The following is a 19237-nucleotide window of genomic DNA, read 5'->3' on the forward strand; positions in this document are numbered from 1 at the left end:
TCAGGCATGAAGCTAACTTTAGTGACAGCCCTTATTGTAGATCAATTAATAAAACAAAACAAAAACCACGCCAAGTAATTACAATTTAAAGTTGTAATTTTAATTTCATAAAAGCTAAAAAGAAGAAAACGCATGAAAAGATAAAGGAAAGTGAATGGCAAAAGCCGGAATACTGACGTGTTATTACCGGACAACACATACACTGAAGGAGCCGTGAAGGAATGAGTCATGTGACTTCATGCTTTTCTCGCGAGATCTTCCTGACTGCAGAAAACATGGCAGACGAACACGCGCGGAAGTGGGACCGCTGCCTTGCTGACACAGCGGTGAAAACAGGTTAATTTCTTTTTATACACGCAGTGTAATTGTTTGCTGCTCTTATTAAACACTTGGCTGTGTGTGAAACCTGGAGAATAAGGCGCACTACAGGTCAGAGCCGAGCGAGAAGTCATTTTAGCTGGACCTTAGTGTGACAGTGGCACTAAGGTCAAAGTTGTCTGCTGTACAGATGAAACTTAATATTTGTTAACTCTGTAGTATTATATCATAAAAAAGCAGACATAGCCACGAGGTGGAAGTTATTACCTGTGTTTGAGTGGGAAAGTGTGCGAAGTCACGCCCTAAAGCAGATTAATTTATCTGTTTTTGGACTCTCTTGATCTACCTGCCCTTTCTCCACTACTTGCAGCCTTAATCAGTATCTTACAGCGATTATAAGGACCGAATAATTTATTTTAGTTATAAAACCAAGCAATGTCTGCAGTTGCAGAAGGGATATACAAACTAATAAAAACTAATAAAAATGTTTTAAATGAAATGAAATTAAAACAACCTAAAACAATTCTGCGAACCTGGGAAATAACTAACTAAAATAAAACAAAACAAAAACGAAGCGGCAATATCCTTATTTATATTACTTGTTAGTTTACTTAAACAAAACTTCTCACAGCTTTCCTGACGAGGCTTTGATGGATCAGTTTATTGAGACTCTGGGTGTCTACAACACTGTCAGTCAACAACTTACAGAAAGTGTATTTTTTTTATGTAATTCCTGCACTGATTTTCTGCTATACACTAATAATAAATTTTTTAAATTAAATTAAAAAAATAACAGGAAAAATAATAAAAACAAAACTGACACAAGAAAGCCTGCTCTGGAAACTGAGAGTAAACTTAAAGAAAAAACAAAAGGACATTTTTAAAAAGAACCTGTTAAAATACCAAGTTTTTTTTATGGTCATTCTGTCAGATAACAACCAAATAACAATTTTGTTTGGTTTATTTGGTTTTGTAAATGCTAGTTAACAATCTATCAGTGTCTTTTTTTCACACCTTAAATATCTATTTATATGACAATAACATAGTTGTTTATCACAGTTAATCTAAGTACATCAGTGTCTGTATACAAACATTTAAAGTTGTAATCTGTAGGGAGCAGATAACATTTATTTTTTGTATATACGTTTGATATAAATCTTAATATGAACACCTCATTTCTTTGCCTCTGTGTTTTTTGCATGTACACCTGGTTTATTGCACTGCTGTTTTTTGTTGTTTTTTATTTTTCCGTTGTGGAGGTCAGGCTATATGGGCTCTGTTCTATTTATTTATTTTTTAATTTATTTTCTCCGCTGCTTTGCTAAGACTACTGTAATCTGCGCTTTACGTCAGGCTCGCTGAAAAGAAGAGGTGTAGTCAGGTGACCTTTGAACTAGTTTTACTGGTTTTTATTCATTTTTTGAACTTGAATCTTTATTCACACCAGGCATTCATTTGGCAGTTAAAGTTTACGCAAAAATCAAAAACAGATGTTTTAAGAATTTCATATTTGTAGTGTAAAGATGTTTGTAAAGATTTTTTTTTTTTCATTTTTCTTTTTTTGAACGAAGAAAAATGTTGGCATGCAGTTCAGAGTAAAAAGGGGGGAAAGTCTCATTTTTAGTTCACTGTTTTGCGAGCTAATTGTTAAAACAATTTTATGTAATTTTGTTTAATATTATTTATTTTAATTAGATAAATTTAGCCCATTATTAGCAGGAAGTGAAGCACTGAGAGAAGAGCGTGAATGAGCAAGTCTTTCTTCTACTTGTTGACTTAACAAAAGCTTCATTTTTCACCATTATCTCTTTGATATTTAATATCCATAAATGTCATGGCAAAATAACAATACACAGTATTGAACAGTTTGCAGCAGACAGGCTTAAATTGCCAGAACCATCAGTTATGCAACAACACAAGCAGGGATTTCTTTCACAGTGAGAGCATTATTGAAATTTATAGATGTTTTACTTTCTTCGCTGGGCTCTGGACCTCAGTGAAAGTCACTGCTGGTGAACCACCAGTGAGTTACAGTGAGCACACCGCCATGGGGTCTTCTGTGGTATCCTGTTCAGTGTTGGTCCAGCACTAAAACACTTAGACTGGCAAAACATCTGTTCAAAGATACACCTAATGACGTCAGTCTTAGCACAATAAAATGTGTAATCTTGCTGGGAGGAAAACATCTGCATCGTGGCACTGCTTCGTGCTCAGTGGAGCAAATTGCCAGCTGTGCCAAGGTGTGTCTGGTAGCCAGAGAAACACTGCAGTACATGCTCTGCTCAGGGGGTTGTTAAAAAAATAGCTTAGCTGATCCTACATTTATATTCATTCAAGCTTATGTGTTTATCCTATCCTTGATGTGTTAAGAACTCCCAGGATTTTAATAAAGCGAGACATAATGCTATTTTTTTTCTCACAGCTTCAGAATATTTAGATAATCTGTTGCATGATTTAAAATAATGTTTGCTTCAAAATAAAAGTAGAGAGTGGGAACTGTGACTCAAAATGTAGCTAAAGATCACATTTTTCTTACAGCTGTGATGAAAACAAGTTGAATAAATCAAGCTCTTTTTATAAAGGGACTGAGTTTCATGTAGAGTGGTGTTAAGAAAAGAGCCGTCATCCTCTTCATAGTCAGGAAAAACGGTGTTTACCGGACATGAAGTATTTAATTTGAGGAACTTGTAAACAATGCTAATGAGAACAGCCATTAATAGTGAATATTCATGTCATTTCTAGAAACACTATCACATTGTTGGAACAAGAAGACTTATGTGTGCATGCAGCTATTTAAAAGTGATTCAGCATAAATACATTTTATAAATGCTTCATTTCAAACTAAACCCCTAAATATCCAACCGATGCTTATTTTGCCAGGGGTGCTTTTGTGTTCCCTACCACTACATTTTGCATACTTTAAAAAAAAAATGTTTGTCTGTCTTCTGATCCATAAAGGTTGGTTAAAACTTTATATAATAGACTGCTCATGGTTGGTGCCTCAACACATGTCCGTGCACCCTCAGCTTTAGCTGTTAAAGACGCGAGTCCGCACCGTTGCAGTTTAAGAGGCGCTACTTTAGCCCCGTTCTCACTGATTGAGACGGGCTGTAACTGTGGTTGTTAAGATTTCAACTGTGCATTTCCAAGCTGCTGTTTTTCTGAACTCGTCTCCCAAAGAAGGTTTTATGTAATTATGGTACATCTAGATATGGCCACAATGACACAGATTCAACCATAAATGAGCCACAGCTTCACCTTTTTTATCCAGAAAGAGCAGATACAGCTGTGCTGACAACCAGCAGCTGTGCACTCTCCAAGATTGGTCTTTTTAGAAAGAGTGTTGAGTAAGAAAAGCGTCAAACTGTTCCTGCTTTCTGTTGTATTTACAGAGCACTTTACTATTATAACCGGACTGCTTGGGTCAGCGGGAATGCAAAAACTATTATATGCGTATAAAGTATTGTGCAGGACGGCAAAACTATTACAGAAAAAAATTCACTCAGCAATCCTTCAGGAGCTCTTGGGTATTTTTTCCCTCTAGGTGTCGACTTGTTTGTAGAGCCTTATTTTCATTGTTGCATCATCTGTAGTTTAAGGTCTTCGGTCGTCTGTCACACACTTCTAAGATTATTTGCATTTTTTCCATGAATCCATGAATCTGAATATGAACAAGACTTGCGAGTCCACAGTCTTGCTTGCTAACGCTGAGACAGTCTTTTGTCTGTCCTGGCTGTCTATCCAATAGTTGTTTTAAATATTCCAGTTGTAATCCGAGTGGTAGACTTTGCTAACACTGTCATGTGAACCAGATGAATGTGGGAATCTGTGTCTCACTTCTTGCTGCAGAATGCATCTCCTGTGCAAACAGATTTCCTCCCGACTTTGTTTACGCCGGGCTATTTGGAACTGCGCGTCTCATTTTGGGCGAGTTTGATTCAAAGACGTCTGCTTTCTGCGTTATGTTTAAATCGACTAATTCATGTTTGCACGTTTGTCTAGTGATGCCAGGCTGTGCTATCCCTAAACGCACCCCATCAGCCAGGCTGAAAGCTGGAAACACAAGTGGTCTGTCCAGAGTAGAGCTGCAGAATAAAAAGAAAATATTGTTACAATTTCACATTGTTATGACCTTGTCATGTTTGGCAGAGTAATTTCTTTAGTTAAAGCAGAGCAGATCCTCAACAGTGGCCTCTGTCCAAACACACTGAATCATCATTAGTTCTAAAAGGAAACTATGCACTCAAAATCATCTTAAAGTTGCAGTGTTGCAATGCAACAATATTTGCCAGGGGTATACGACTCGAGTTGTAATTGAACTAAATTCAGTAAATCGGGGTAATTAAAAGTGACTTATTGATACCATTTGCAGAAAATACTTCAGCTAATGATTAAATGAATAGCAACCCAATTAACAGGCTCTGGACTTGATTTGCTGGCAAAGCACGTGGAGTATTTTCAGCCCTGTGGGTTGTGTATTTCATTCTTCTCCAGCACAAATGTTTTTGTTATAATCCACCCCTCCTTTGGAGATGTCAAGACAAAAGGAAAGATGCCAAAATGAGATGTTGATCTGCCCTCAGTTTCTGCCAGTGCTTTTACTGTATTACAGTCAGTGGAAAATCAAGAGGCTTCAAAATATGCTCTGGCTGGAGAGCAAAGGAAGACTGTGGCTGTAATAGACGGCAAATCTTAACTTCATCTAAATCTTTGCTTGAAATGGAAGCAGAAGGAATGATTTATTGTTGATGTGTGCTGATAAAGAGGATGAGCAAAGTCTTTTGTGGTCTTGTTTGACATTTGTAAGCTGTGTAATGGGGAACAGTCTTAGGGTTCTGGTTCAGCCGCACCGGTCATGCTGCATAGCTCTCTGAATCCAATTAGGAGTCGGAGGGGCCCAAATGGCTGTTTTTATGTGCTTTCTGTGCTGGCTGGCCTGCTGTTGGGTGTGGTGTGGCCTGCAGCGAGGTGAAGTTAAACGCACAAACACATTCCTCCTCAAGATCCCACTCTGGACTCAGGAGTTCGAGCAACTTTTGGCAATCTCTCTGCGCACCCACTGACCTCTCACCTCTCCTGCTCTCTGCGTTTCTCCTCTTTGGATTGGTTCCCCCTCTCCTAAACCCCTTTTACGCTTTGCTTTCTTTCTAAGTTGTTTTCTGTGTTTTCTTTTTTCTTTCCTCCCCTTTATTCCTGTCTTTTGCTCATTAGTTTAGTCTTGCTAAGTGGCGCTACCTTCCAACTTCTGCACCAAATATTCGCTCATTACAGCCGACCAGATTTTTAGCTGGCCAGTTTTCACGCTGGATGGGAGATGATCACATTACCTCAGTAATAAAGTCAAATCAATAGGAGGTAGTTTAATAAAACCACTAATAATTCTCTCTCTTTGCAGTAACGGGCCTCGGTGTTGGCATTGTGTTCTCGCTCATTGTCTTTAAACGTAAGTATTATTTCAGAAAACCCTCCTTTTCCTTTCTTTTCTTTTCTTTTCTTAGTAAGCCATCCAACAGGGATTATTTTTCTCCGCTAGGTCGCGCGTGGCCTTTGTCATTTGGTTCAGGCTTGGGACTGGGCATGGGCTACAGCAACTGCCAGCATGACTTTAGGTCACCATATCTGATTCATGGTCGCATGGTTAAGGTAAGCGCACAGTGTAATTTTCATTGTTTATCAGAGGTCTGTGACACACGATCACATCATGCTGCATGACTCCTCTGTGTTCATTTTTCAGGACCAGTAATGAAGGACTGAAGATGACGAGGGCTTTCTCATCTGTTTATTGTAATGCTTGTTTTTGGGGGGGATTGAGTTTTTTTTTTTTTTTTTTGCTGCACTGGTATTAATCTGCAATGATGCCCACACTGTGTTTATAAAACATTAAATATATATTTAATAAAGTCATTGTGGGAAAAAGCTTTGTCTCCTCGGTTTTTCTGTGCGAATGTTCGAGAAGAATGAAGTGTGGTTTGGGGGTGGGAGGTAATTTTGTGTGTTAATGAGCTGGGAGACTCGAGCTCCTGCTGTTTTGGAATGAGGGCCAGGTTCAGCATCTGCAGCCCTCTCGGAGAGTGGGAGGATGAAAAGTTGTGCAGAATGGTGAAATAAAGGGGATCAACTGTTAGATGAACAAACCCGAGCACTGACAGGAGAAAAATCGGAAAGAAGCTATGTTTGCATTCACATATCAGCCGCTAGTTTATGTCATGGATGCCTATATCTCTTTCTGATATCGAGAAGAAAGAAACCCAGTCTGGTTTTTATTCATAGTAGACCAAACAGGCTGCGGCCTGCTGTGGAGCCCTGTTTTGGGTTGCTTGCTATGACTGTGACAGTTTTCATCAGAGATTAGGAGAAAACATACTGGGAGGAATCTCTTCTATCCTGTGTATTCATTGGCTGCATGTCTGCTTGGCGAGATTGTTGTGAGTGTGATTGATCACTAATGTGTGGTTTTGCGGGCTGCTGGGAGAGAAGAGAAATTGTTTGTGTGAGCGTGTGCACATGCACACGTTTATCCAGCCCCCTGGTGAAGCAGAATCTGAGGAATGCAGAGAAATGCCATTTCTAGACTGGAGCTTATTACTAACAGGTGAGTTCTGCACTTTGCACGTCTGAACACAACACATGCCGTACACTTTCACATCAAAGAAAATACTGCTGCATGCACTCTCTATTACACACGCTCATATTTTCCCTCTTCATCACAGTAACGGTTTTCCCGGCACATACATTCCTGCACACAATGGAATCATATTCATTCCCCAAGCGTTCAAAGGCCTGTTTCTTCAGAGCTGGTGTGCTGCAATGCATCAGGCACAGAGTAAGCCTGTCAGAAATTAAGCCGTGTCACTCATCCCCTGTCCATTAAAATATTTGTTTGTAAGTGAAGCATGAAACCGATAGGGGGGCTGATGAACGCATGCCAAGCTGAACACCTGTGAGCAAAGGTGCAGTGGTCGGTAGAAGTGCAGGAACAGGATGCCAGTGCGTGTGTGGGAACTGGAGGGGGAGGTGAGTGGTGACCCAGCTGAGGTGTAATAAAGCAGCCAAAACCCAAAGGCTATACGTGTCTCAACGTTCTCCATGATGAACCATAATTACAAGACCAGTAACACTACCTAAGACCAACTACTCATCTAATGGCTAAAATTGTCAATGCTTGCAAATTTCTGCCACAAAGTACAAGACCAGATCCAGATGTGCCATGCATGTGCTCGGGCAAGACTCCAGCTTGGAGTTGCCGTGGAAAATGTTAGCATGATGTTACCAGAGGTGATAAGGTAAAGAGGAGTGAAGTACACATTTAGTTTACGTTTTCCTTTTAGCAGATTTTATACATAAAACAAGACTAATGGACCTATTTCCATGTAGTTACCACAGCTTGGCTCAGTTACTTAAGTAAAAGTAGTAACACTAAACCCCAGGACACTCTATTATTAGTAAATTAGAGAGGAAAAAGATCGTCCCATAAGTGCTATGCTGTGTTAATTTATTCATTTCACTAAAACATTTGTACATTAATTTATGTCTTGTTATGACAGATTGTAAATTGAATTTAATTGAAGTATGCGTTCAAAATATTACTTTTAAAGGTATAACTCATAAATTTTTAACCTTATAATGTTATGACGGCAGCAATCAATAATAAAGTAAAAGCGTACACGCATCTTAAATTGCACTTCTTACTCATTAGTTAAACCTGTATAATTCTTAATAACGATCATCTGGCACAGTTTTATTCACATGCATGGCTGCTTAATTAGTTACACGTGTTAAACTGCCTATTAACCCAAATATTAAGTGTGAAGTTCAAACATCGTCGAGCATCAGAACAGAGAAGAAGGATGGAATTGTTGCCAGACATTCTGGTCTGAATATTTCAGAAACTGCTGATCTGCTGGGATTTTCTCACACAGCCATCTGATGATGGTTTGAACAGAGGAAATATCCGTTCAGCATCAGCTGTCTGAGTAAAAATGCCTCGATTATATCAAAGGAGAATGACCAGACTGCTTCAAACTGATATGAAAGCATACTGTTGCTTACTCAAACAATCAACTCAGCTAAGGTATACAGAAGAGCTGCTACAGCAGCAGAAGACCACACCAGAGGACACATCTGTTAGCTAAGAACAGAAAATTTAGGCTACAGTTCTCACAGGTGTCACCACAACTGGGAAACAGAAAATTTGCAGATCAACATCTCTGGATTTCTCCTGCGACAACCAGATGGTAGGATCAGATGTGGTAATAATAAACAACATGAATGCATGGATTCAAACTTGCTTGTATCAGTGGTTCGGGTTGGTGGTATAGTGGTGTAAGCATGTGGAGGAGATTTTCCCGGCACACTTTGGGCTGCCTCAGCACCAAACTGAACATCCTTTAAACACCACAGCCAACCTGAGTATAGTTTCTGACCACATCCAACCCTTTATGACCACAAAGTATCCATCTTCTAGTGGCTGCTTAATTTCAGCAGGATAACATACTGTCACCATCACACCTCAAACACCTTGCACCTTTGGGAGTGTTTGTATTGAGAGATTCATATGATGGATGTGCAGCAACTGTGTGATGCTGTTAATATGGACCAAAATCTCTGAGGATTTTTTCTGGCACTTTGTTCCGTTTATGCCAGAAAGAATTAAGGCATTTCTGTGGCAAAAGGGTAAATCTAATAAAGTGTCCAGTGATTGTATTTCAACACTGTGTGTGTGCATGTTGTATATTTTCACAACGGATTCCCCACTGAATGTATATATTTTGGTTCCTGTCAGTGGTTTAGACCAAGAGAAGACACTGACATCTATCAGTATCTCACTTTGGGTATGGACTACACCAAAGGCCGAACTCCAAGCTTGTCCCCTTATGTTTCCGTTTTAAATTAGTTTTGAACGGAGTCCAATCACAAGTCAGGAGAACCGGAGAGCATAATGCATTTCAGCAACTGCTCATGAGTCTGTCAGTGGTTTCACTCCAAAGTGGAGCCTGAAATAAATCAAACCCTCTGAGCTTCTGGTTAGTAACCAGCTATTGTCATTTCATCATCCCGAAGTTTTTTTTTAGTGGTTTAGGGGGAATAAAGGCGAACACAGCAGGGGCTTCACATCTGTTTACCAGTTATATTTCATCAGACATTGTGTTGTTAATGTTTCAATTTTCCAAACATATGTTATCAAAGCAATGCCAGATGTGTGTGCGTGACTTGAAATATGCCCTGTATGTGTAATATTCACATAATTGCATGTGTGTCTAGTTAACACGATCACTCCTGCTTAGGGAAACATTTGAAAGCGTTCCAGCACTTCCCCTCCCTCCCTGCTTTCTCTCGTCCAGAAACGGCACAGCAGGACCCCTGTCTGAGGGCTCAGCCGCGCCTAAACCCAGCCTGAGAGTTTTACAACAAAAGACAACAAGTTGGAGAGTGTTTTTCTGCGCAGTTACACGGGAATTCAACCCGGGACGGGAGGAGAACAAAGGGGAGGGACGGTCTGAGCTGATGGACTCGGAGATGAGATAGCGCTCATACCCTGCCCCAGCTCCCCATCCATCTTCTTCTTCTTCCTCTCGGTTGATCGGACGGTTGCTTGTCTTACCGGATGATGTGACAGTTTTATGACAATCTGGGCAGGGATTTTCACCACGTGATCATACTGTTTAGTTACCAGCCCACGGTGATATCCGACAACCCGGGTTTAGGTGAGGGGGGCTCGGCTCAGCGGGACCGTGGCGAAGCGCTCAATTCCCCGGCTTTCGTGAGCAGTGGTAAGTGCCTCAACTGACCTCCCGGCGCTGTTGAAGAGAAGGTACTTGATTACTTTAGAAAGTAACCCCATGATATAACCGCTATACATCCAAGTGACGCTTTGAGGTCGTCTCACCTTCTTAAATGAGCTGAATTAACTCTGTGAGTAAAAAATAACCACGAAAAACCCCATTTACATAACTGTACAGATACAGAGGCTGATGTGTGATCATTTTGTATGTTTTGGTTTATTTTAAAGGATGTTTAAAATTTTGGGAGGCTAAATTTAAATGTAACGCATGAATGCTAAGTTAATTCAAATTCAGATTTAATGGTCTCAACTATTTGGGAAAACAGATTTTAGCTGTATCACATGTCTTCCCTTATAATTGTATATGAAACACTGATATATTATTGTAACGCTTTCCAGACTTTCGGCTGAAACCTCGCTCTCTTCTTTTTTAAGCTAAAACCCAGAGTCTGGAGTCCGTCAAAGCAGGACATTATAAACATATATATTTATTTTATTAAAAACATTTCGTCGGTCTCACAGCCCACCACAGCAGCCTCTTGTAGGCTCTCTGTCTCCAGAATTGATCCTTTAGAGTCGCAGACATATTGAAGTGCTAAAAAGCGTGTAAAACAGTGGATGTGGGTGACCACATCCAGACACTTTTAATATGCACCAGGAGAAAACGATTTTGTAGCTTGTAAATGACGTTAATGGCTGAGGCATTTTTAAAGAAGAGAGCGAAACAGAGGAGAGCTTTGCCTCCCACTCCCATTGTATCCCCTCTATTCTCTGACACTATAAACCCATTTTAACGTCCTCACTGCACACGTTCAACAAGTTTTTATCCAATCAAATGCACCAAACCCGGTAAGAAGAAGCAATCTGACTGATGCACAAGGACGTGTGGGTTGTAAGATGCTATAGGCACCAGGAAGTTGTCAATCCACATGAGCAGGGACATGCAAAGTTCAGATTTCACACCGACTGAAAACTGGCGCTATGTGACCTGCAGGCAACAGATGGCGTGACGAGACTTTGCCTTTCACAGAGTTAACAGAGCGGCGGCGTGTTGTGGTTTTCTGCTCCTTTAGGTGCAGTCATGTGGGAGAGGATTCAGATTTGCTGCGCACTGTTTGCACTGTATTCAGCGGCACCGCCTGCACACATCAACCGCCTGGCGCTGTTCCCTGACAAGAGCGCCTGGTGCGAAGCCAAGAACATCACACAGATAGTCGGGCACACGGGATGTCAGCCTCGCTCTATTCAAAACAGGTCAGGATGAAGGCCCTCTCTGTCCGATTATCTCTCAGTGCAGCTGAAAACAAATAAAGGAGAAATTCCTTGATATCATTAGGTTACGCTATCAAGAGTCATGCCTCATTCAGTTTGTAGGGCACATTATTTAATCGGCAATCACTAAATATGTCTTTGTTCTTAGCCAAAAAGTTTCTTTAAAAAGACTGTGGTGCTCAAACGAGCTCCAGCAGAGTGCGCGTCTGCTAAAAGCCAAATAAAAAGTTTGTCTCAGCCCATATTTATTAAATCTGTGTGCATGACTAGACGGCTGCATTCAGAGAGGAAGCTAATGACAAGATGTTCTTTGGAAGAGGTAGTCATGCATAAGCCTGGAGTTGTTCATATTTTTTTAACGGAACTAAAACCAAAATTATGTGTGCAAAACCTTTAGGTAATTGACTTTTTTTTAAAGCAAACTACAAAGAGCAAAACAGCTAGCGTGATAGTAGAAAACACGTTTATCTATGCAAAAGATCCCTGATCTGAGGTCGGGAGGACAGACCCAGAGTCATGGGGTTAAAAGCTTGCGCCCACATAAATGACGTCACATCTGTGTCAAATCCAGCGTGGATCAATCCGCTGCGGCGACCCCTGGGAAATAAGGGAGCAGCCAAAACATCCTCTTACTACAGTTATTTTGTGTAGTTACAAAACTAAATAAAATGGAACCAGAGATAACTCAGGACGTGTGTACACTCTGAGTCATCTTCACAAAGAGTTGTGTTTGTGTGCTGAACGTGTAAATGTTGCCCCTGACAAACAGCGTCCATAGTTTCACATTTAAAAATACGAAACCCACCTCTGAAAGTAGCTCAAGTTTAGTAAAACTAAACTAAACTAAACTAAACACACAGTCTGGAAACTAACTGAAACTAAACAAGCAAAAACTTTAAACATATAGAAATAAATAGAGCCTGACCGATACCGATATCCAGAATATCAGCCGATATTTTTCTCCTTCCAGACACACGGATATGCCTAACATTTGTCACATGTAGTTATTTGCTCTTCCCGATTCTGCTCTGATCAGCTGATTGTTGTTTGTGGCATTTCAAACACGTTGCCAACAGGGAAGTTGCAGAGTGCCCTCTGGTAGACAAGCAATGCCGACATTCTGTATTTTTATAAACGCAAATATCGATAGATGCGCAAATGGCTAATCTCAGTCTATAATGCTGTCTCATTGATAAATAGTACCAGCCCTGGAAATAAAAACTAACTAAATAAAGAAACAACAAAATTGCAATAACTGTGACGCAGGACCTTTGGTTCTTGCCTAAAACATAAATCTAACAAATGTAACTGACCACCACACAGTGTTTATGCCACAGCCCAAAATTAACAGTATTGTTAATCACTCAAAAGCGATTTTTTTATGTTTCTGTAATGTTTATTCACCAGCATGCAGAGGCATGTTAATAAAAATGACATTTTTAATGCTGAAATATAATTATAGTTGTTATACATAAACTTTTTAAAATTAAGATTAAGATGTCAAACTACAGTTATTTACTTGTAATCTGTAAACTCTGTTGCTAACCTCGCCCTCACCCCCTGTCAGCACCGGCAGGGGTTTATATAACCATAGAGAAAACAACAGTGTGAATAATAAAACAAGCATAAAAACAACAACAACAACAAAACAGCATCCCTCGTGGCAAAGTAAATGTGTTTGGCACAACAAAGGATCCAGACCATAAATGTGTTATCTAAAACAGCTGGATAGGGCAGGTTTTAAAAAAGAAAGATGTTTTTGACAGATTTCAGGTGAAGTCATTAAATATTATATATATATATATATATATATATATATATATATATATATATATATATATACATATATAAATCCCAAAAAATCCCAAAAGTTCCTGAAGCAATTGTCAGACAAACAGGAGTACACAGTGTTTTTATTGTGAACTATTTACTGTACTTTTCTGTACAAAAGATTTTCTGAGGCCAGGCGACAGCTAACTGTTCTTTATACCTTCAGGCTGCATGACTGAGAAAGCTGGTCAAAGATACATTGTTATTCCTATAAAGCTCTCTCAGTAAAACTTGATATGCATTCCTTCCTGTATTTGTTTGAACAGTATTGTAGAAAAACACGTTTTCCCATCACCTTTATCCTGGCTTTCACTTGAAATCACAACTTGGCTGGTAATTCCCATTTACGCATTACACGTCTCTGTGATTTGCCTCAAGGCTACCAGGCATCCTCAGACTTGGTAAATCAGTTCACATTTCAGGCTCTTTTTTTGGTGAAATTATTACTTCTTACTCTTGCTCGGCATGAACGCTGCATCTGTGTAGTTGAATGAGAAATAATAAACCCTCTCCTCTTTCTTGCAGAGCTTGTCTGGGTCAGTGTTTCAGTTACAGCGTCCCCAACACATTTCCACAGTCAACCGAGTCTCTGGTCCACTGTGACTCCTGCATGCCTGCCCAGACACAGTGGGAAGTGGTAAGAGTTATTGGACATTAGTCAGTTAGCAACCCCACACCAACAGTGAAAGCACGCTGTCCTCACCAGCAAAGCAAAAAAGCAGAAGATCTCGAAAAGGAGATCAGAATAGATCATAGTTACTTTTGTCTGACGTGAACCTTTAGCCTGTGTTTTAGATTATTTTAAGGTTCTTTGTCCCTTGTAACCAGAAGGAATCCACTCTTAGAAAAACAAAGGCTTTGTGGTGAGATGTATGTAGTTTGGAAGGCTGCCAGGTAGGCTCGGTGGATGGGACCGCAGGTGAGGTCACCTCATGTTTCAGTGGAAAGATATTGTACCTTGGAGCAGACAGTCGTTACCAGATAGTTTAATTAATTTCTGCACGTTTTTTTGTTTCACAAGACAAGGCGGGGGAAAAAGTGCCTTCACGCTCACACCTTACAGTTAATTATCTGAAAATGGACGTCTGCGCCTGCGGTTGTGATTGTTGTTTCAGGACTTTAAACAGAATTCAGTTTGAGGCAAAACAAAGTCAGCTCTCATGAAAGTGGATACTGCTCCCCGCTGCTTTGGCTCTTGATAAAATTGCTGAATGATCATTTTCATTGGATAATAGAAACAGTGAGGGGGAAGTTGCGTGAGGTCTGGAGAACTGGCTGAGCTTGTGTAACTCTTGGGTTTACGGAGGGGGGTTGTGTATTTTTCTGTTTATTTGATTTTCCGGCTTTTCCCAGTATTTCTTTATTCCATCGAGTGTCATAAACTTTGTATGAAAACACAGATCCAGCAAAACAAAAACAAAACTATGAACCAAGAGTCTGGTTAGTGGGACCAAAGACACATTAACGCATTCACAGGAGTCCATCTTATAATAAGCATGTTAAATAGGAGGTGATGGAGGGAAAACTATAAGAAAATACTCTTGTTTAAACATAAAATATATTATCACACCTTGAGATTATTCAAAATAACAGCTTAACTTAAATACTATACAAATCAATGCAAGGAAACAATAAATATTTCATCTTTCTGCTGAGTTACTTTCAATTCTCAACTCACTCTTTACACATGCATGTGTGCAACTTTGTGTTGGCACAGGTGACGCTGGATTGTCCGGGCAGCGAAGACTCTCCCCGGGTGGATAAGCTGGTGGAGAGGATCTTCCGCTGCAGCTGTCAGTCGTGCAGTAAGGAAGGTGTCCAGGAGGGGGCGGTGATGCAGCTGTATCCAGCAGACAACAGCCTGGATCCTGTCCCGTCTTTATCAGACAGCGGGGTTCAGTCTGACCCCCTGCCCCACACAGACACGCACTCCTACAAGCATGCTCAACTACACACAGACCATCACTCACTACCACACACATCAGACGGGGGGTAGGTCTGTAATCTTGTCGCTCACTCCAGGGGACTTTACCGCCCTCCCCACTCTCCCCCGACACTGCATCCTCTGTACCAAGCTGTAGTATTTTAAAGGCACTTTGAAGATATGACTTCACTTTGTGTTAAAGCGTTTCTCTAAAGGCACACACACACACACACACACACACACACACACACACACACACACACACACACACACACTCACAGAGTCATGTTATCAGACGGTGTGTATGAACTCGTCCAAACACAAAAGCCTGTGCACTCTTTTGTTTGTTGATTAGCACATTCATGTGTGTGTTTGTGCATCCAAACATGACTATAGTCTGTTAATAAGCTGCAGTCTTTTAATCTGCTTCAAATGCATTAAAGTCAGTTGAGATAACTCTCTTTAGTTGTCGTGTTTATCTGAAAGCTTTCCTGCTGCTCTGTCACTTTTGTTTTTTATTTTTTCAATGTCACAAGAAATAAAACTGAAAGCGCTTTGTTTGTGTTGGCTCAAAGACCCACTTTCAGCTTCCTGTCAGGGACTACAAAGATGAAGCTGTGACTCTATTATGTGGTTGTTGTGTGACTCTTGGCCATGGCCACATGGTCTTGTTTTATTGTGACCAACAAAAATGTAGCCATGTCAGACTTTTAATCGATGCTGGTGCCACTTACTGGAGCGAAGAAGAGCTGCAGGATGAGACCCTCCTGCTTGTTGGCCTAAATCTGATCTCAGTGCCACAGAGGAACTTTTCCCTGCACATTTACTCAATTATCTACTTTATTTATGGTGCTGCATTTAAGGGATGTGGTCATGTTTTTCCAGTCATCTTTAAAAAAAATTCTGATATGTCAGTTTTACGTTTATGGAGTTTTCATTGAAGTTATTTGGCAATGAAAGATCATTTTTTGAGGGTTCTTTATTCAATACCACTTTATAATTCTGATCCACTACATTTATTTCAGAATTTTAGTTTCTAAAAAAAAAATACGATTTTGTATTCAGAACAGATCAAAAACTTCAGATTAGTTGTTAAATATAGTTGTGCTCCGACGTTTATATACACTCATCATGGGCGTTAATGTCATGGTAATTCTGGGCATTCTTTGAACTGCTGTTTCTCCAGGGTGGAACGATTGTGCAGCACACATCCTTCGTGACTTAAAAAAAAGAACTGGGGGCACAAGTTTTAATTTTCTATAATCCGCACAGGGTCAAAAGTATACATGCATCCCCACTAATATTTGGTTTTTAGTTGGGACACATTTGATAGCCATTAACAAGAATCGGCAGACTTCATTTAAACTCACTGGTTTCTGAAGATCTAAGAATTAGATTTGTAGCTTTACAAAAGTTGGGAAGGTCTCTTTATGGTCAGACTAGAGAAAGTTGAGCTATTTATACAGATAGATATGATGGGAGGAATAAAGATGAGGCATTCAAACGTAATAACACTGTACCAGCTATCAAGCATGGTGGTGGTAGCATCATGCTCTGGGGCTGTTTTGGTGCCAGTGATATTGGTACATTGCACAAACTTGTGCTCAACTTGTATTTTTTAAGCCATTAAAGATACATGTTGTACAAATATATACACATTTATCTATATATTACTAGTCCTATGTGTATATATGTGTAGATTAGTAGGCAGCATTAATTAAATATCCCAATTTTATTATGACAGAAGAAAATACAAACTCCACACAGATTCAAGCCCAGGACCCATTTCCTGTCAGAGCACTGCACTAACCACTGAGCACCATTCTGCACTTGTATAGTTTTTCTTCAGTAACATTTTATACAGGATTTTACATGTAATAGAGTACACAGTGTGCTTGCACGGCTTCTTAAATAAAGGCTTTGACTATCTATTTCATCACTGCTATCAGCGAAATGATCCTTTTCTCTGTGACTGCAAAGTAAGGAATGGGGTAGAAAAACCACAATCCCCATTCTGGCCAGGTAATGCAGAGTACGTATCTGACACAAAGACTTTCAGTACAAATTCTGTCTGTGAGTAACTTGCTAAAATGCAGTGATGTGGTGCAGTTAGTTTGAAGAAAATGCTGATGTTGTTTAATATATACACAAGAAACATGCAGGTCTGTTCTGCGCTTTGTTCAGAAAGTTCACAGGTGCTCCAGCAGATGTCAGCAGATGTCACAGGTAGAATCCAGAGAGACGACATTTATCGTGCACTTTACTTACAAAATCTTCCTCCACACCATCTGCAGCGTCTCTCCACTGCTTCATCAATCAATCTTTCATCTCCATTTCTATGTCCAGGCAATGTCTTTTCTCAGCTCAGTTTCATATCCTCCTATCTTTTTCGCTTGTTCGGTGTAATTAAATTTGAGCAGCGAAAGGTTGACTGTCTGTCTGTGCTGGAAAACAAATCGATTATCTTCTTATCTGCAGCCACACAGCTGACAATGTTCTGAGGACTGCAGAGGGAGAAACTCGCAGGGATATTTGTGGACGTATCACAGCCTTCTTTCCCCCCATTCAGCTTTAAATGTGTTCTGTTTTCAAGCTCATATACAAAGCAAAGGCAAACACTTCTCTTATGTAATAAGCTCTTAACTGTTCTTTTATTGTATGCATTTTCTGACCTTGTTTAGCTGCACTGGATGACTGGAGCTTCTTTTTTTTGCCTGTAGAGGATGTGTAGGCGTGTCCTCTGGTTGTTTTCAGTTCTATGAATTTAAGCTCACCCTAATCTGATTTTCCTGAGATTTTATCTGATTATCTGACAAGACTGGCTTACATTCACTTCTATAAACTACAGCAAAGGTCACTTGATTGGACAGACACCAAGATAAACAGGTCTGGGCTGTGAGTAGCCAATGATGTAGTACAACTGTTTAAAAACTGATAAAAAATACATGGTGCTACCACTGTCCACTCTCTTTATTAGATATTAGCTATCATTTACAAATGTAATAATGAAGAACATAAACAACACAAAGACTTTATTTAAAGATGTAGATGATTTGTTTGAAAGAAACAACTCTGACTTCTGACACTGACCACACCCTGGAGCACATTTCTGCATCACAGAGAGAAAAAAAGTGGTCTGTGAGCATGAAAACTGACGTATCTGTGGTCTAAATATATCTTTTAATTATGCTGTTTTAAGCTTACAAATATAGTAAACACATATATTTGTGTAAACACTCAGACAATTTATTAGGTATAGCTTGCTAGTGCCGTGCTGACCTCTCTTTTGTCTTCAGAGCTGATTTAGTTCCTCATGGCACAGATTCATGAGTACAGGGAACTCAGTAACATGTTGACCAAACCAGGTCAACATGTTACTGAGTTTTGCGATATGGTGCATTATCCTGCTGGAAGCAGTGACCGGAAGATGGGTACACTGTGGTTATAAAAGTGTGAACATGGTCAGGAACAAAACTTAGGTAGGCTGTGTTAGTACTAAGGGACCCAAAGTGTGCCAAAAAATACCCACGAACATCATTATACCCCCACCAGACTGAACAATGATAAAAGCCAGGAGGGATCCATGCTTTCATGCCATTAACTCTAAATCCTGACCCTACAATCCGAGTGTTGCAGCAGAAATTGAGGCTCATCATATGATCACAGAATTTGGTGAGCCTGTGTGAATTGTAACCTCAGTCTTCTGCTGTTGTAGCCCATCAGCTTGAAGGTTTGACATGTTGTGCATTCAGACTTGCTCTTTTGCTCACCTTGGCTGTAATAAGCTGTTATTTGAATTACAGTCTCATCATTCTCTTCCGACCTCTGGCATCAACATGAGATTTTATGTGGGTGAAAATCTCATCTTTGTTATTTGTCATTTTGACGGTCAGCTTGGACCTCAGCAGGTCGTCTTAACCATGTCTACATGCCCAAATGCCCTGAGTTGTTGCATTGTGATTGACTGATTGGATATTTGTGTAAATAGGCTGTTAAATACATTGTACCTCATGAAGTGTCCCGTCAGTGTATGTGTTCGCCATTTATGGAGGTTTTCTCATTTGTAACTAATGGCTTAAGTAACGGCTTTGTATGTGAGATATGCAATCTTT

The 19237-nt window shown here is 40.0% G+C and overlaps 2 protein-coding genes across 2 annotated transcripts; both read left to right on the forward strand.

Moving 5' to 3' along the window:
• Nucleotides 1–221: 221 nt before the first annotated feature.
• Nucleotides 222–6223, forward strand: LOC146632237 (MICOS complex subunit Mic10-like). Its single transcript, XM_085354195.1, has 4 exons — nt 222–336; nt 5714–5761; nt 5852–5961; nt 6053–6223. The coding sequence occupies exons 1-4, from the start codon at nt 222–224 to the stop codon at nt 6059–6061; spliced, it is 282 nt and encodes a 93-aa protein (XP_085210321.1). The 3' UTR covers nt 6062–6223.
• A 3722-nt stretch (nt 6224–9945) lies between these two features.
• On the forward strand, nt 9946–15553 carry nbl1 (NBL1, DAN family BMP antagonist). Its single transcript, XM_085354196.1, has 4 exons — nt 9946–10088; nt 11173–11353; nt 13727–13838; nt 14919–15553. Exons 2-4 carry the CDS (start codon nt 11181–11183, stop codon nt 15195–15197), a joined length of 564 nt encoding a protein of 187 aa, XP_085210322.1. The 5' UTR covers nt 9946–10088; nt 11173–11180; the 3' UTR covers nt 15198–15553.
• Nucleotides 15554–19237: the final 3684 nt, after the last annotated feature.

This window comes from Diplotaxodon limnothrissa, linkage group LG5 (assembly GCF_057381915.1).
Source record: "Diplotaxodon limnothrissa isolate DT_005_m linkage group LG5, D_limnothrissa_male_GT1.1, whole genome shotgun sequence".
In the NCBI taxonomy this organism is placed as follows: domain Eukaryota; kingdom Metazoa; phylum Chordata; class Actinopteri; order Cichliformes; family Cichlidae; genus Diplotaxodon; species Diplotaxodon limnothrissa.

Coding starts and splice junctions, on each gene's coding strand:
- LOC146632237 (XM_085354195.1), top strand. CDS start 222: ATGAGTCATGTGACTTCATGCTTTTCTCGCGAGATCTTCCTGACTGCA. Junction 337..5,713: donor TGACACAGCGGTGAAAACAG/GTTAATTTCTTT, acceptor CTCTCTTTGCAG/TAACGGGCCTCGGTGTTGGC. Junction 5,762..5,851: donor CTCGCTCATTGTCTTTAAAC/GTAAGTATTATT, acceptor TTTCTCCGCTAG/GTCGCGCGTGGCCTTTGTCA.
- nbl1 (XM_085354196.1), top strand. CDS start 11,181: ATGTGGGAGAGGATTCAGATTTGCTGCGCACTGTTTGCACTGTATTCA. Junction 11,354..13,726: donor CCTCGCTCTATTCAAAACAG/GTCAGGATGAAG, acceptor TCTTTCTTGCAG/AGCTTGTCTGGGTCAGTGTT. Junction 13,839..14,918: donor CCCAGACACAGTGGGAAGTG/GTAAGAGTTATT, acceptor GTGTTGGCACAG/GTGACGCTGGATTGTCCGGG.